The sequence below is a fragment of the Eumetopias jubatus genome, unplaced genomic scaffold (genome assembly GCF_037043125.1).
Source record: "Eumetopias jubatus isolate StellerSeaLion01/CBP00866 unplaced genomic scaffold, mEumJub1_p1.0 scaffold_10, whole genome shotgun sequence".
In the NCBI taxonomy this organism is placed as follows: Eukaryota; Metazoa; Chordata; class Mammalia; order Carnivora; family Otariidae; genus Eumetopias; species Eumetopias jubatus.
In genome coordinates, this window is record NW_028274816.1 from 97,334,491 (window position 1) to 97,352,044 (window position 17,554).

The 17,554-nt window shown below is 35.2% G+C and overlaps 2 protein-coding genes across 2 annotated transcripts in view; one reads left to right on the top strand and one right to left on the bottom strand.

Moving 5' to 3' along the window:
- Positions 1 to 1,575: 1,575 nt before the first annotated feature.
- Positions 1,576 to 2,223, top strand: NACA2 (nascent polypeptide associated complex subunit alpha 2). The gene has a single exon (XM_028087553.1). It carries the CDS (start codon positions 1,576 to 1,578, stop codon positions 2,221 to 2,223), a length of 648 nt encoding a protein of 215 aa, XP_027943354.1.
- A 1,655-nt stretch (positions 2,224 to 3,878) lies between these two features.
- LOC114196718 (EF-hand calcium-binding domain-containing protein 13) overlaps positions 3,879 to 17,554 on the bottom strand; it is a 116,145-nt gene continuing 102,469 nt past the window's right edge. The window contains exons 21-24 of the mRNA XM_088027058.1: positions 14,585 to 14,656; positions 9,830 to 9,973; positions 6,690 to 6,761; positions 3,879 to 3,928 (exon numbers count right to left, since the gene is read on the bottom strand). Coding sequence (XP_087883184.1) covers positions 3,879 to 3,928; positions 6,690 to 6,761; positions 9,830 to 9,973; positions 14,585 to 14,656 — 338 coding nt within the window. The remainder of the gene's footprint in view (positions 3,929 to 6,689; positions 6,762 to 9,829; positions 9,974 to 14,584; positions 14,657 to 17,554) is intronic.

Consider the following 17,554-nt stretch of genomic DNA (forward strand, 5'->3'; position numbering starts at 1 on the left):
ATTTTAAAAAATATATACATATAATTTATACACACACATACCTATATATACACCAACCAAAAAAAAAATGAAGTTTCTGTTCATATTCATTTCAAATTCCATACTTACTTTGGCACTCGATAGATTCATCACTGTTGTTCAATGCTGTGATAAAATCCTTAAAATTCACCACTTCATCTTTTTTTTTAAAGAAAAAGAGAAAGAATTTAGATATTCTTGTAAAGAAGACCATTTGATGTTATAAAACCAGAGCTATAAACACAAAAATAACAGGGAGGACTGGCAATCCTACTGTGATGTAAATGATATGCAGATTAGACCTGAAATAAAGCTGTTGGAGATATACTCTGAAAATCAATTCCTTTAATACAAACCCATCAATCGAAAGAAAAGAAAATACATTTTTAATATGGACTCTGAAAAACAAACTGAGGGTTCTAGAGGGGAGAGGGGTGGGAGGATGGGTTAGCCTGGTGATGGGTATTAAAGAGGGCACATTCTGCATGGAGCACTGGGTGTTATACACAAACAATGAATCTTGGAACACTACATCAAAAACTAATGATGTAATGTATGGTGATTAACATAACAATAAACTTTAAAGAAAAAGATATAAAGGGGATATATCTTCTTAGGCATATAGGGTGAAACTTCTGAAATACTCAAGCTTTGCTATTTTAAATTAAAATAATTACTCACCAATAGGATTAGTATTATCCAAAGCCTCCTTTATTTTATCATCTGTTAGATAGATTCCGATGACATTTAAATTTTGCTGAAGGTCAGGAATGGCTGTAATTTCATTTTTGTGAATGTTGATGTTGTAAAATTGACTTTTATCTCCTGAGAAGAGATAATCATCTCCAATTAGAGAGGACTTTTCATGTTTCCCCTTTATGTTTTAAAGATAAGTGGGAAAAATTATTCCAATATATAAAATTATACTTAAAAGACAGTATTTGTATTTATCTATGGACTGCTCTGTTCCTAAAATAATTTAAAATAGGTGATGATACTCATATGTGGAATTTAAGAAACAAAACAGAGGAGCGTAGGGGAAGGGGGAAAATAAAACAAGATAAAATCAGAGAGGGAGACAAACCATAAGAGACTTAATCATAGGAAACAAACTGAGGGTTGCTGGAGGGGAAGAGGGTAGGAAGATGGGGTAACCAGGTGACGGATATTAAGGAGGGCACGTGATGTAATGAGCACTGGGTATTCTTTTTTTTCTTATAAATTATTTGTTTCAGGGATACAGGTCTGTGATTCATGAGTCTTACACAATTCACAGCGCTCACCAAAGCACATACCCTCCCCAATGTCCATCACCCAGCCACCACGTGTGTATATGTATACACACACACACACCACATCTTCTTTATCCATTCATTTGTTGATGGACATCTAGGCTCTTTCCATAGTTTGTCTATTGTGGACATTGCTGCTATAAACATTGGGGTGCAGGTGCCCCTTTGGATCCCTACATTTGCATCTTTGGGGTAAATACTCTTCTATAAGACTGATGAATCAGCTCTTTCTGCCACCATCTTGGTTCCGCATTCCCCTCACAAAATGCCTGGTAAAGCCACAGAAACCGTCCCTGCTACAGAAGGGGAGTTGCCACAGCCCCAGGCTGAGACAGGGTCTGGAACAGAATCTGACAGTGATAACTCAGTACCAGAGCCTGAGGAACAGGATTCCACACAGGCAACCACACAAAAAGCCCAGCTGGCAGCAGCCACTGAAATTGATGAAGAACCAGTCAGTAAAGCAAAACAGAGCCGGAGTGAAAAGAAGGCACAGAAGGCTATGTCCAAACTGGGTCTTCGACAGGTTACAGAGGTTATAAGAGTCACTATCTGGAAATCTAAGAATATCCTCTTTGTCATCACAAAACCAGATGTCTACAAGAACCCAGCTTCAGATACCTACATAGTTTTAGGGGAAGCCAAGATCGAGGATTTATCTCAGCAAGCACAACTAGCAGCTGCTGAGAAATTCAAAGTTCAAGGTGAAGATGTCTCAAACATTCAAGAAAACACACAGACTCCAACTGTGCAAGAAGAGAGTGAAGAGGAAGAGGTTGATGAAACCGGTGTGGAGGTTAAGGACATAGAACTGGTCATGTCACAAGCAAATGTGTCGAGAGCAAAGGCAGTCCGAGCCCTGAAGAACAACGGTAATGATATTGTAAATGCTATTATGGAATTAACAATGTAAACCATCTGAAAATGAGGAATTTTTTGGTGTTTCAAAAAGAATAACTGCAGCTTGTTTTGAAATTTGTACTGTTTCTAACATTAATAAAGTTATGGCTTCTTGTTGGATAAAAAAAAGACTCATGAATCACTGACCTCTACCTCTGAAACTAATAATATATTATATATTAATTAATTGAATTTAAATTTAAAAAAAAGAAACCCCCCCAAAAAGAGAGCTATAATAGATAGACACTAAACAAAAGAGAGCAGTGTAGCTATACAAATATGACAAAGTAGACCTTATGTGAAGAGGAATTTTTGGAGATAAAGAGAAACATTTCATTATGACATTTTAATCCATGAGATGAACATAACAGTTCTAAATTTGTATGTACTTAATGAGAGAGTCTGAAAAACATGTATTACAAAAACTGAAAGAACTAAACAGAGAGATGGATAATTATAATGTGAAATATTTAAGTGCACCAAGAATAATTATTTTCATATATTGCCTATGGATAATTTGATAAACTTTCTGTAAAATAATTTAGCAATATCAATTAAAAGCTTTATTTTAAATAAAATAAGATAGGTGACAACAAGTACACATAAATGTATAAATGTAAATAAGGAAATTGGGGGAAAGGAACAAAGGAACAACAAAAATAAGACAAAAGAGAGCAATAGACAAAGTACATTACATAAGGTCATATATATAAATTTTGCAATACCAAATGTGTACATCTAACAAGAGCTTTCTTGTAAGCAAAAACTTAAAGAATTAAAGGGAAGAATAGATGAGCCCACAATCAGAGCTGCAGATTTGAACACCTTGCACTTAGTAATTAATAGAACAAGTAGAATAAACATCAGTAAGAATTAGAATATTCAATCAAACTAGCAAACAATCTAACCTAATGGATATTTATAGAACACTACCCGACAACTACAGAATATATGTTCTTTCAAGTGCACATGGAATATTCACCTAGATAGACCACATGCTAGTCTTTAAAACAAATCTAATCAATTTAAAAGCTTTTAAATTGTGCAAAATAAATTCTCTGGCAAAGGTTATTAAATTAGAAACCAGTAACAAGACGATGGACTCTGAAAAACAAACTGAGGGTTCGAGAGGGGAGGGGGGTGGGGGGATGGGTTAGCCTGGTGATGGGTATTAAGGAGGGCACGTTCTGCGTGGAGCACTGGTGTTATGCACAAACAATGAATCATGGAACACTACTTCAAGAACTAATGATGTAATGTATGGTGATTAACATAATAATAAAAAAATAAAAAAAAAAGAAACCAGTAACAAGATACCTAGAAATTGTCCAAATATTTGGAAATTAAATAGTACATTTCTAAACAACTCATATTTCAAAAAGCTATCACAAGGTAAATTAGAAAATATTTTAAATAAGTTATTATCAAGCATAACATATAAAATTTTGTGAGAGCAATGAAAGTGCTCAGAGGGAAATCTGTAGCTTTAAATGTTGGAAAGGCATAAAATCAGTGGTATAAAAAGTACTGGTATAAAATTCTTTTTTTTAATTCCTTTTTATAGTTGTACAATATAGAAGCTATAGTTTATTTAACTAATCTCCAATGTTTACACTTTAAGTATTTTCCATAATTTTGCAATTTCAAATAATTCTGTAATGAATAATTTTATGCATCTGTATTTACACACTGGTGCCGGGTATCTTCAGGGAAAATTCCTAGAAGTGGAATTGCTGAGTCAAAAGGTAAATGTATATATAGTTTTGTTAGACATTGACAAATTCCCTCCAGAATGGTAGTATTTTACATGCTCATGAGTTATAGATAAATGCCTTTTTCCCTACAACCTGACAAACAGAATATGTTGTTAAGGTTTTCAGTTTTTGTCAGTCTAATGGGTGAGAAATTGCATCTCTATTTTAGTTTGCATATTTCATATTATGAATAAAATCGAACATCTTTTAATATGTTCATGGGCCATTTTATATCTTTTTTATGACTTGTATATCCATGACTTTTGCCCGCTTTTCTATATTTCTTCTGTGATATACATTGCAAATAGTTTCTCCCATTTTGTTCTTTGTTCTTTGACTTTACCTATGGTATTGTATTGATAGACACAATTTGGGGTTTTTAAAATGTTTTCAAAGACCGATGTCAAAGAGCTTACTGCCTATGTTTTCTTCTAGAAGTTTTGTGGTTTCAGGGCTTATATGCAAGTCTTTAATCCATTTTGAGCTAATTTTTGTGCATAGTCTAAGATAGCAGTCCAGTTTCATTCTTTTGCATAGAGCTGTCCAGTTTTCCCGAAACCATTTATCAAAGAGTCTGTCCTGTCCAATTGTATATTCTTGGCTGCTCTGTCATGAACAAATGACCAAATATGCAAGGGCTTATTTCTGCACTCTCTGCTCTGTTCCATTGATCTATGTGTCTGTTTTTATGCCAATACCATATAAGTTTTATTACTATGGCTTTGTAATAAAGTTTGAAATCAGAAAGTAGAATGGCTTTAGCTTTGTTCTTTCTCAAGATTGCTTTGGCTATTCAGGGTCTTCTGTGGTTCCATACAAATTTTAGGATTATTTGTTCTAGGTTTGTGAAAAATGCCATTGGAATTTTGATAGGGATTACAATGAGTGTGTAGATTGCTTTGGGTAGTATGGATATTTTAACGATATTTGTCTTTCCAATCCCTGAGAATGGAATATCTTTCCATTTGTTTGTGTCATCTTCAATTTCTTTTGTCAGTGTCTTATAGTTTTCAGTGTACAGGTCTTTCACCTCCTTGGTTAAATTTATTCTTTTTGGTGTAATTATAATGGGATAGCTTTCTTAATTTCTTTTTCTGATAGTTTATTAGTGAATAGAATGCAACTGGTTTTTCTATATTGTTTTTATATTCTACAACTTTATGGAATTTGTTTATTAGTTCTAAGTTTTTTTGGTAGGGCCTTTAGAGTTTTCTATATATAATGTCATATTATCTGCAAATAGTAACAGTTTTACTTCTTTCTTTCCAATTTGGATGCCTTTTCTTTTTTTTTTTTTGTCTAATTGTTCTCAGTAGGACTTCTAATACTATGAATAAAAGCTGAATAAAAGTGGTGAGAAAAATTATAGCATAGGGAATAGTCAATAATACTGTAATACCATTTTGTGGTGACAGATGGTAACTACACTTACCATGAGCAGAACTAAGTAATACAAAGAATTGTTGAATCACTATGATGTACCCCTTAAAATAATACAACACTGCATGTTAACTGTACTTCAATAAACAAAACTAAACTAAAAAGTGACAAGAACGGGCATCCTTGTCTTGTTCCCGATCTTAGAAGAAAAGCTTCCAGTTTTTCACCATTGAGTATGATGTTAGTTGTGGCCTTGTCATATATGGCCTTCATTATGTTGATATATGTTCTCTCTATACCCACTTTGTTGAGAGTTTTTATCATAAATGGGTGTTATCTATCATAAAATCATATTTGGAAGTTTCCATCAATTTAAATATACACTTACCGTGTATCCCAGCAATCCAACTTCTTGGTATTCAACTAAGAGATATGAAAATATACATACACACAAAAACCTGTACGTAAATGTTTAGAAGCTTCATTCATAATCACCAAAACCCAGAAACAATTCAATAGTCTATCAATTGGTGAATGGATAAATTGTACATTCATATAATGGAATAATACTCATCAATAAAATGAAACAAATTACATGCAAAAGGTTAATGAATATAAAGTATAATATGCTACGTGAAAGAAACCAGACTCAAATGAGCTTCATATGTTATGATTTCATTTATGTGACATTCTAGAAAAGGCAAAACTTTATAGAATCAAAGAACAGATCTGTGGTTACCAGGAATGAAGTTTCAGGGAGGCGACGGACTATACAAAGACATAAAGGAATGTCTGGGGTGATAAATTCTATGTGCTGTTTAGTAATGGTTACATGACATTATTTTCAAGAATTCAAAGAACTGTATGCCTAAAAACAGGTGATTTTACTATATGTAAGTTACAGTGTAATAAACATAAATTTGCCCTAAAACAATGTAGTCAAGATAGTGGCTGAGGATATATTCAAAACAAAAAAGACAGGCATAAGATCCACTTTGCTAGGTTTTTCAAAAGTTTTAAAAATTATTTTCTAATCATTTATAACTTTCCAATAAATTTAGGTCAGGTATACCTAGAGAATAATCTCAGAGAATAACATATAATCTAGTAATTTTCTAGCACTACTAGAGTAAAACTACCTACAATTCTGAGTTTGGGGTAAGCTTAGCAGTCTTTGCCATATAATCTGGACAAAAATTATATAACCCAATATTGTATTGTTTTATCTTCATATTGTTTCTTACTTACCTGTGTTTTAACTATCTATTCCTGTGTTGTCTTAACATGAAAACCACTGCCTGTCCTTCCCGATATAGGCAGTGGATACATATTAAGTAAAACTTACCTGTGACTTTAGGAATTCTCAATGTATTGCAGAACTTAGTTAAAAATTCTTGAATGGTAATCTTGCCATTTTCTGTAATGCAAAGTAAAGTTTGGCTGAAAGAGTTACTGATTCTGAATTAATATGTCAGAAGCTAATAGTCAAATTATAATAAAAGTGAAAAGCCTAGGAGTCAGCCTATACTATTCCTTCTTCCTTAACTTCTGCATACATATGATTACCAATTTCCATTTAATTATTTCCAGATACTTCTTGAATATATCCCTATGCTAGTTAATGCCTGTGGTATTACAACAGCATTGTTAAAACTCTATGCCATTAGTCTCATTTCTCTACATTTATTTTCTGCAATGCAGCAAGAAGAGGTCTTTCTCTTTTAAAAAAAAAATCTGGTTACTCCTCTGAATAAAACCCTTCAGTAGTTCTTACTTGCCCCAAAACTACAAAAAAACCCCAAAACAAACAAACAAACAAAAACATATCATGGGTAGGGTAAGAGGCTATAGATCAATATTCCTTACAAATGTTAAAGTCTAAGTAAAATACTAGAAAGTAGGATTTAGCAGTATATCTAGAAATTAAAGTTCTAGATACTTTCAAGACATACATTCTCATGGAGAGCAACAGGCTTTCAAGGAGGAAAACCAGTTCTTAGAGGAGGAGAAAAAAATCTTAGCTATTACAATGGTTTGTGGCCACAGTACATCAGCAAATATTTATCTGTGGTGTTAAATGTTCATGGGCTGTGGGGTGGTAAAAAAGAACAAAAATGTCCAGAGTCCAGAAATAAACCCCCACATAGACTCAACTAATATTTGACAAGGGAGCCAAGAACATTTAATGGAGAAAGGATTGTCTCTTCAATAAATGGTGTTGGGAAACTGGATAACTATATCCAGAAAAATGAAATTAGGGCTCCATCTTATACCACTCACAAAAAAGTTACCTCAAAATGGATTAAAGACTTAAATGTAAGATCTGATATTGTAAAATTCCTAGAAGAAAATATAAGGAAGCAGCTTTCAGACACCAGTCTTGGCAATGATTTTTTGAACATGACACCAAAACACAAACAACAAAAGCAAAAATCAACAAGTGGGACTACATCCAACTTAAAAGCTTTTGTACAGAAAAAAAAAATCAGCAAAATGGAAAGGCAACCTACAGAATGAGAGAAAATATTTGCAAACCAAAAATCTGATAGTTAGTATCCAAAATATATAATTCACACAGTTCAATAACAAACAAACAAGCAAACAAAATGATGAAAAAAATGGGCAGAGTAACTGAATAGACATTTTTTTCCAAAGAAGACATCCAAATGGCGAACAGGTACATGAAAAGGTGTTCGACATCACTAATCATCAGGGAAATGCAAATCAAAACAACAATGAGATATCATTCACACCTGTTAGAGTGGCCATCATCAAGAAGACAAGAGATGAAGGTTTGCATGGATGTGGGGAAAGGGAACCCTCATACACTGTTGATGGCAATGGAAATTGATGCGGCCACTATGGATAACAGTATGGAGGCTTGCCCCAAAATTAAAAATAGAACTACCATATGATCCATCAATCCCCCTTATGGGTATACGTGTAAAGGAAATGAAAAAAGATCTTTAAGAGATATCTACACTCCCATGTATTTTGCAGCATTATTCACAAAAGCCAAGATATGGAAACAACCTAAGTGTCCATCAACAGATGAATAAACAGATGTAGCATATATATATATATATATATATATATATATATATATATATATACACACACATATATATATATACACATATACAACGGAATATTATTCCACCATGAGAAAGAAGGAAATTCTGCCATTTGCAACAACATGGATAGGTCTCGAGGGCATTATGCTTAGAGGAGATAAGCCAGACAAGGACAAATACTGTATATATCACCAAGTGGAATCTAAAAAAGCCAGTCTCATAGAAACAGAGTAGAATGGTCATTACCAGCAACTTGGGGAGTGCGTTGAGTTGGGGAGATGTTGTTAAAGGTACAAATTTGCAGTTGGAAGATGAGTAAGTTCTGGAAATTTAATGCTGTGCTGACCTAATACTGTATTATATACTTGAAAGTTGCTAAGAGACTAGACCTTAAATGTTCTCACCACAAAAAAGAAATTATAATTATGTGATGTGATAGAGGTGTTAGCTAACACTATGGTGATAATCATATTACAATATACATGTATCAAATCAACACAATATATACCCTAAACTTACAAAATATTCTATATCCATTGTATCTCAATTTTACAAAAAGGAAAAGAAAAATTCTGTGGAGACTGAGTGAAAAAAAAAGCTCCAAATCACTAATACCGAGAATGAAAATGAAGATATTATTACAGATCAGGCAGACATCAAAAAAGATAAAAAGTGAGGTCAAGGACAACTTTATCCAGTAAATTTAAAAAGTCAGATGAAATGGACAAATTCCTATAAAAATAGAGCCTGCCAATATTAACAAGAAAATATAATATTTTCTTTGTAATCCCATACAATTTAAGAAATTAAAACAATAATCCAGAACTTTCCCATAAATAAATCTCTAGGCCCATTAGGCTTCACCTGTGGGTTCTACTTAACATCTGAGGAATCTCTTACAGAGAATAGAAAAATAAAGACTACTCTCCATCTCTTTTGAAAATAGAGCAAAGATAATATTCAACAATATCAGTCATTAAAATAATGAAATTATTTTGTACATTTATAAATATCTGTGTCCCTGAGCCAACACCACGTGCAATACCCCCAGAGGTATTCCTGGATATCAGCATAGTTTACCTTCCAAAGGGCTGATACCTGGCAAAGGGCCTCAAGGACTCTTGTATTCTGTGCATGGCATTCTGACTGAGTACCATCCATGCCAGTCAGTTCAAAGTAACCTCATGTCCCAAGTACTGCCACCTACAGGTATAAAGTAGGCCCTGACTTACCCGTCTGTTTGGTTTCACAGGGCCCAGGCTTGGCACACCAGGGCAGCAGTGATGTTCCCCAGTCATCCCACTGCAGCTCCCATAGGATGCCTTCCATTGCTGTGTATCCCATCCATACATCTCCCACCCCCACTGGTAGATGATGGCCTTTATAACACAGATGCATTCAAACTACTCACCAGGTTCAGGTTCATGTCTTAATACTTCATTAAGTAAAACATTAGCTGCATAAAAGTCATTGTTCATCAATAATGCTTTGAGTTCAGAGGCATCAATTAGATCATTCTGGAGAATTTGGGTAGTAGCTAAGAGTAGCTGTGTAGCTGCAAAAAAAGAGCAAAAACAAATATTTCAACAGCAGAAATAAGAGTATATTATTCACTTTCACTTAAAAAGCTTGGGTTGCATAAAAGAATTTTATTTTGTTTTTTTTTTCTAAAGATTTTATTTGAGAGAGAGTGCGAGAGAGTGCATGCGCAAGAGAGCTGGGGCGGGGAGGGATGAGGCAAAGGGAGAGGGAGAAGCAGGCTCCCCACTGAGCAGGGATCCCAATGCAGGGCTTGATCCCAGGACCCCGGGATCATCACCCGAGCTGAAGGCAGATGTCCCACTGACTGAGTCACCCAGTGCGCCAACATAAAAGAATTTTACATGAAACTACCAGTATAGTTTTAAAAACCATTATGTATTATAATAGCTAGCATTACTGAAAACTTACTAAGTGCTACAGACTGTTCTAAGTACTTCTACTTTACATATTTAAGCCTTATTACAATTCCAGGATAGGCATTATTATCCCTGTTTTTCAGATGAAGAAACTGAGGTTAAGTGATTTACTAAAGAATGTGTTGCTAGTAAGTGGCGGGGCCAGGATTCAAGTTCAAGCACCATAGTTCCAAAACCCATGCTCTTAACTAATGTGCCTTTCAAGTTGACATATGTAAGTGGTCAACCTTTCTGCCTTTGGCTACATAATACTTCCTATGTGGCCTCTGAAATAACTGTGAAGCATTACAAATGAGTTTACATCAAAATTTGCATTATTTCACTTAAAGTTATGTTACAGAGACAAAACAGAGAAGAAGCAGCAGCAGCTGCTGTTGCAGCTACAAGTCATGCTCTTTCTATTTATCTTATAGCCCCATAAACCCTGACAGCTTTGGTTGCTTTCCAATGCCTTCAAACAGTTGTGGTTGTTGATGCTGTTTAATTTAGTCCAGATATTACTAGTTATTCTCAGCAGGAGGGTTGGTTTGATAGAAGCTACTCCATCATAGCCCAGAAGTAGAACCAGGTGGATCAAGCTTACATGTAATTCTGATGCCCTGCTCTGGTTAAAGATTATTGCTTAAGTTATTTCTTTACCACAAAGCTGTAGTAATCATGACCATGTGGTACTGGAATAAGAATAAATAAAAATCAATGGAATGGAATTGAGAGTCTAGAAATAAATTCATACACTTACGATCAATTGATTTTTGACAAGGATGCCAAAACCCTTTAATGAGGAAAGTATAATCTTGTCAACAAATGATGCTGGGATAACTGAATATCTGCATGCAGAAGAATTAAAGTGGACTCCCATCTCACACTACATACAAACATTAACTCAAAGACTGAAATTAAAAGGCTAAAACTATAAAACTCTTAGAAGAAAACATTAGTATAAATCTTCATGATCTTGGATTATCTTTAGATGTGACATCAAAAGAAGTGACAAAAGAAAATATGAATTGGATTTCACCCAACTTAAAAACTGTGCTGAAATCAGTGGCATTTCTATACACCAACAACAAGACAGAAGAAAGAGAAATTAAGGAGTCGATCCCATTTACAACTGCACCCAAAACCATAAGATAACTAGGAATAAATCTAACCAAAGAGGCAAAGGATCTGTACTCAGAAAACTATAAAATACTCATGAAAGAAATTGAAGAAGACACAAAGAAATGGAAAAACGTTCCATGCTCATGGATTGGAAGAACCAACATTGTGAAGATGTCAATGCTACCTAGAGCAATCTGCACATTCAATGCAATCCCCACCAAAATACCATCCACTTTTTTCAAAGAAATGGAACAAATAATCCTAAAATTTGTATGGAACCAGAAGAGACCCCGAATAGCCAGAGGAATATTGAAAAAGAAAAGCAAAGCTGGTGGCATCACAATCCCGGACTTCCAGCTCTATTACAAAGCTGTCCTCATCAAGACAGTATGGTACTGGCACAAAAACAGACACATAGATCAATGGAACAGAATCGAGAGCCCAGAAATGGACCCTCAACTCTGTGGTCAACTTATCTTTGACAAAGCAGGAAAGAATGTCCAGTGGAAAAATGACAGTCTCTTCAACAATTGGTGTTGGAAAAATTGGACAGCCACATGCAGAAGAATGAAACTGGACCATTTCCTTACACCACACACAAAAATAGTCTCCAAATGGTTGAAAGACCTAAACGTGAGACAGGAGTCCATCCAAATCCTAAAGGAGAACACAGGTAGCAACCTCTTCGACCTCAGCCGCAGGAAGTTCTTCCTAGAAACATCACCAAAGGTACAGGAAGCCAGGGCAAAAATGAACTTTTGGGACTTCATCAAGATAAAAAGCTTTTGCACAGCAAAAGAAACAGTCCACAAAACCAAAAGACAACCGACAGAATGGGAGAAGATATTTGCAAATGACATATCAGATAAAGGGCTAGTATCCAAAATGTATAAAGAACTTATCAAACTCAACGCCCAAAGAACAAATGATCCAATCAAGAAATGGGCAGAAGACATGAACAGACATTTTTCCAAAGAAGACATCCAAATGGCCAACAAACGCATGAAAAAGTGCTCAACATCGCTCAGCATCAGGGGAATCCAAATCAAAACCTCAATGAGATACCACCTCACACTAGTCGGAATGGCTAAAATTAACAAGTCAGGAAACGACAGATGTTGGCGGGGATGGGGAGAAAGGGGAACCCTCCTACACTATTGGTGGGAATGCAAGCTGGTACAGCCACTCTGGAAAACAGTATGGAGGTTCCCCAAAAAGTTGAAAGGGTGGGGGGGATGGGTTAGCCTGGTGATGGGTATTAAAGAGGGCACATACTGAATGGAGCACTGAGTGTTATACGCAAACAATGAATCATGGAACACTACATCAAAAACTAATGATGTAATGTATGGTGATTGCTTCAAAGGACACCATCAAGAAAGAAAAAAGACCCTTGAAATGGAAGAAAAGATTTGCAAATCATGTCTCTGATAAAGGTGTAGTATCCAGAATATATCAACTCTTACAACTTGACAAATAACTCAATTTTAAAATAAGCAAAGGATACATGTCTCCAAAGAAGATACACCAACAAACACATGAAAAGATGTTCAACATCATTAGCCACCAAGTAAATGCGAAACAAAATCATGGTGAGATCCTTGTTAGACTAGTCTATAATAAAAAAGACAATAACAAGTGTTGACAAGGATATAAAGAAATGTACATTGCTTGTGAGAATGTAAAATGGGGCAGCTGCTTCGGAAAACACTCCAGCAGTTCCTTAAGTTGAACATAAAGTTATCATATGACTCAGCAATTCCATTCCCAGGTATATACCCAAGAGAAATGAAAATATACGTCCACACAAAAACCTGTACTCAAAAAAAGTATACAAATATTCATAGCAGTATTATTGATAATAGCCCAAAAATGGAAACAACCCAAATGTCTATGAACTGATAAATGGCTAAAGAAAATGTGGTATAATCATATAATAGAGTATTATTCCACCACAAAAAGGAATGAAGTACTCATTTATGCTATAATACAAATGAATCTTGAAAACAGTATGCTAAATGAAAGAACTCAGACACAAAAGTCACATGTAATAGGATTCCAGTTATATGAAACATTCATAATAGGCAAATCAATATAGACAGAAAGTAGATTAGTGGTTGTCAGTGGCCAGGGAGAGGTGGAAATAACTACTAAAGCCTACAGGGTTCTTTTCGAGGCAATGAAAATGTCCCAGAATTAGAGTGTGCTGGTTGCACAACTTTGTGAATATGCCAAAACCCACTGAACTGTACAATTAAAAAGGATGGATTTTACGGTATGTGAATATCTCAATAAAAATGTACATCTAATAAATAATGCCATCAATAATAAAGGTGTTCTAATTTTAGAGATATTAAAATATAAAAAAGAAAAGACATTTGTTTCACCAAAGCATTGTGAAATACATTATGACAGGTGTGTCTGCATCTGTGGAGAGTTCTTTGTAGGTGTTCCCTGTAGATGTAGGGGTTAGGAAAAGATGTCGGTATTGAAATTTCAATACCTCCCTAATTTTAAGGAGGACAAGAGGAACTTCGGGGACAAAGACCAAGCAACAGTCTTTATACAGCAGGGGCAAAATGATGTGGTTAGGCAACAGAGATGATATGGCAATAAGAATGATATGGGGATCAATACCACGAGGATTTAGAGAAACCGATTAGTTGAAGTTAAGATTTCCATAAATGAAATAGATGGGCAGTCCAGCTGAGGAGACCTGAAAACTCCAGAGGCCTAACCTGAGATGACACAACAGAGAGTAGTGATCCCTCACTCGATTTCCAGACTGGATTTCCTTCATAGATCCAGAACCCCTTGAATGAAGAAAAACTTACCTCCTCTTGAAGAAGGACTTTGTAATCACAGCAAAGGTGTTTACTATGTATCTTCTTCAACTCTGTTTTATTTCTTTTCCCTCCATTAAAACTTTGTCCCATTTCCCCATTTTATATTGCTATATTATTTCTACTTTATAAGCTGCTTAAAATCCTTTTTAAAACTATTGAGACTACAGAGTAAAAACTTGAAATACAGATATTGATTTTTTAATATGATTTCATATCTTTATTTTACAGGCATTTTTCTTTGAACTAGTAGTATTCACTTACCTATGGACTCTTTGAAGTGTGGACTTTCTTTAATTCTTTCAAAGAAATCTTTTAAATTCACCTCCTTATTATCTGTAAAGTCAAAATCAAGCATGCTGACATTAAAAACCTGATACTGTGAATTTGTACATAAAATAAATGTTCTAACTTAAAACACCTAAAATTCCATTCTACCTTATTTTCTATCTCAAATGACTGAAACTGTTTCAATATAATTTTTCATACTTTTAGAAACTATCCATTGAACAGTTAATGATCTCAATAGCTAATTTTTTTTTAGTTCTACTATATGTTGTCTAATTGAACATAAAAAAAAGAAAAAAACTTACATAACTTTTCAGTTCCTTATACATACTAAGGATCCTTTTATGATGCTTTACATTTATTAACCAAAATCTTTACAATAATTCTATAACATGGGTATGCTTGATATCTTTAAAAGATGAAAGCAAAGAGAAATTAAATAACTTGTCTAAGTCACAAAAGCCAGAAAGTGCTAGAGGATGTGGTATTGAACTGACGTAGCCTCAGGCCAGAGGTTAACTATTAGGACACACACACACTTGAAGTAAGACACAGTAATGTTACCACAGCAGAAAATATACAGCTATCAACTACATTAAGGAGACTTTAACTTACAACAAAATGGCAAGCTGGATAGCACAGAAATCATCACGCTACAAATCCCTAGAGATGCTGTATGAACTACAATATTCTATAAATGCATGACTAAGTTATAGGAAAAGTAAATAATAATAAGTTAAGTGGGCACAGAGATCAAGAGTAGAAAAGAGTGAGCCTACAGCTATTTGGGGATACATATCAGAACCCAAAGTGGCAAGGTGCTTGATTTAAATGCTCATGCATATTCATAAAAGAAAACTTGGGTCCATGCTACATGGAGAGTTTGAATTTAGATACCAAATAAAACTGGGATGCTTTGCAAATCAATCAATGTGATACAACACATTAATAAAAGAAAGAACAAGAACCTATGATCCTCAGCCATCAAAAGGAATGAGATCTTGCCATTTGCAACGACATGGATGGAACTGGAGGGTGTTATGCTGAGTGAAATAAATCAATCAGAGAAAGACATGTATCATATGACCTCACTGATATGAGGAATTCTTAATCTTAGGAAACAAACTGAGTGTTACTGGAGTGGTTGGGGGTGGGAGGGATGGGGTGGCTGGGTGATAGACATTGGGTAGGGTATGTGCTATGGTGAGCACTGTGAATTGTACAAGACTGATGAATCACGGATCTGTACTTCTGAAACAAATAATGCAATATATGTTAAGAAAAAAAAGAAGAAGATAGCAGGAGGGGAAGAATGAAGGGGAGTAAGTCGGAGGGGGAGACAAACCACTAGAGACGATGGACTCTGAAAAACAAACTGAGGGTTCGAGAGGGGAGGGGGGTGGGGGGATGGGTTAGCCTGGTGATGGGTATTAAAGAGGGCACATTCTGCGTGGAGCACTGGGTGTTATGTACAAACAATGAATCATGGAACACTACATCAAAAACTAATGATGTAATGTATGGTGATTAACATAACAATAAAAAATTATTAAAAAAAAAGAACCGATGATCCTCTCAATAGATGCAGAAAAAGCATTTGGCAAAGTACAGCATCCTTTCTTGATTAAAACTCTTCACAGTGTAAGGATAGAGAGTACATACCTCAATATCATAAGAGCCATCTATGAAAAACCCACAGCGAATATCATACTCAATGGGGAAAAACTGAGAGCTTTCCCCCTACAGTCAGGAACACAGCAGGGATGTCCACTGTCACCACTGCTGTTCAACATAGTACTAGAAGCCCTAGCCTCAGTATTCAAACAACAAAAAGAAATAAAAGTCATCCGAATCAGCAAAGAAGAAGTAAAACTCTCACTTTTTGCAGATGATATACTTTATGTGGAAAACCCAACAGACTCCACCCCAAAACTGCTAGAACTCAAACAGGAATTCAGTAAAGGGGCAGGATATAAAATCAATGCACAGAAATCAGTTGCATTTCTATATACCAACAACAAGACAGAAGAAAGAGAAATTAAGGAGTCGATCCCATTTACAACTGCACCCAAAACCATAAGATAACTAGGAATAAATCTAACCAAAGAGGCAAAGGATCTGTACTCAGAAAACTATAAAATACTCATGAAAGAAATTGAGGAAGACACAAAGAAATGGAAAAACACTATTTCATGCTCATGGATTGGAAGAACAAATATTGTGAAGATGTCAATGCTACCTAGAGCAATCTACACATTCAATGCAATCCCCCTCAAAATACCAACAACTTTTTCAAAGAAATGGAACAAATAATCCTAAAATTTGTATGGAACCAGAAAAGACTCCGAATAGCCAGAGGAATATCGAAAAAGAAAAGCAAAGCTGGCGGCATCACAATTCTGGACTTCCAGCTCTATTACAAAGCTGTCATCATCAAGACAGTATGGTACTGGCACAAAAACAGACACATAGATCAATGGAACAGAATAGAGAGCCCAGAAATGGACCCTCAACTCTATGGTCAACTCATCTTTGACAAAGCAGGAAAGAATGTCCAATGAAAAAAACACAGTCTCTTCAACAAATGGTGTTGGGCAAATTGGACAGCCACATGCAGAAGAATGAAACTGGACCATTTCCTTACACCACACACAAAAATAGACTCCAAATGGTTGAAAGACCTAAATGTGAGACAGGAGTCCATCAAAATCCTAGAGGAGAACACAGGCAGCAACCTCTTCGACCTCAGCCGCAGCAACTTCTTCCTAGAAACATCACCAAAGGTAAGGGAAGCAAGGGCAAAAATGAACTATTGGGACTTCATCAAGGTAAGAAGCTTTTGCACAGCAAAAGAAACAGTCCACAAAACCAAAAGACAACCGACAGAATGGGAGAAAATATTTGCAAATGACATATCAGATAAAGGGCTAGTATCCAAAATCTATT

What these genes read in the sequence shown, in the direction of transcription:
- NACA2 (XM_028087553.1), top strand. Translation starts at nt 1,576, where the DNA reads ATGCCTGGTAAAGCCACAGAAACCGTCCCTGCTACAGAAGGGGAGTTG.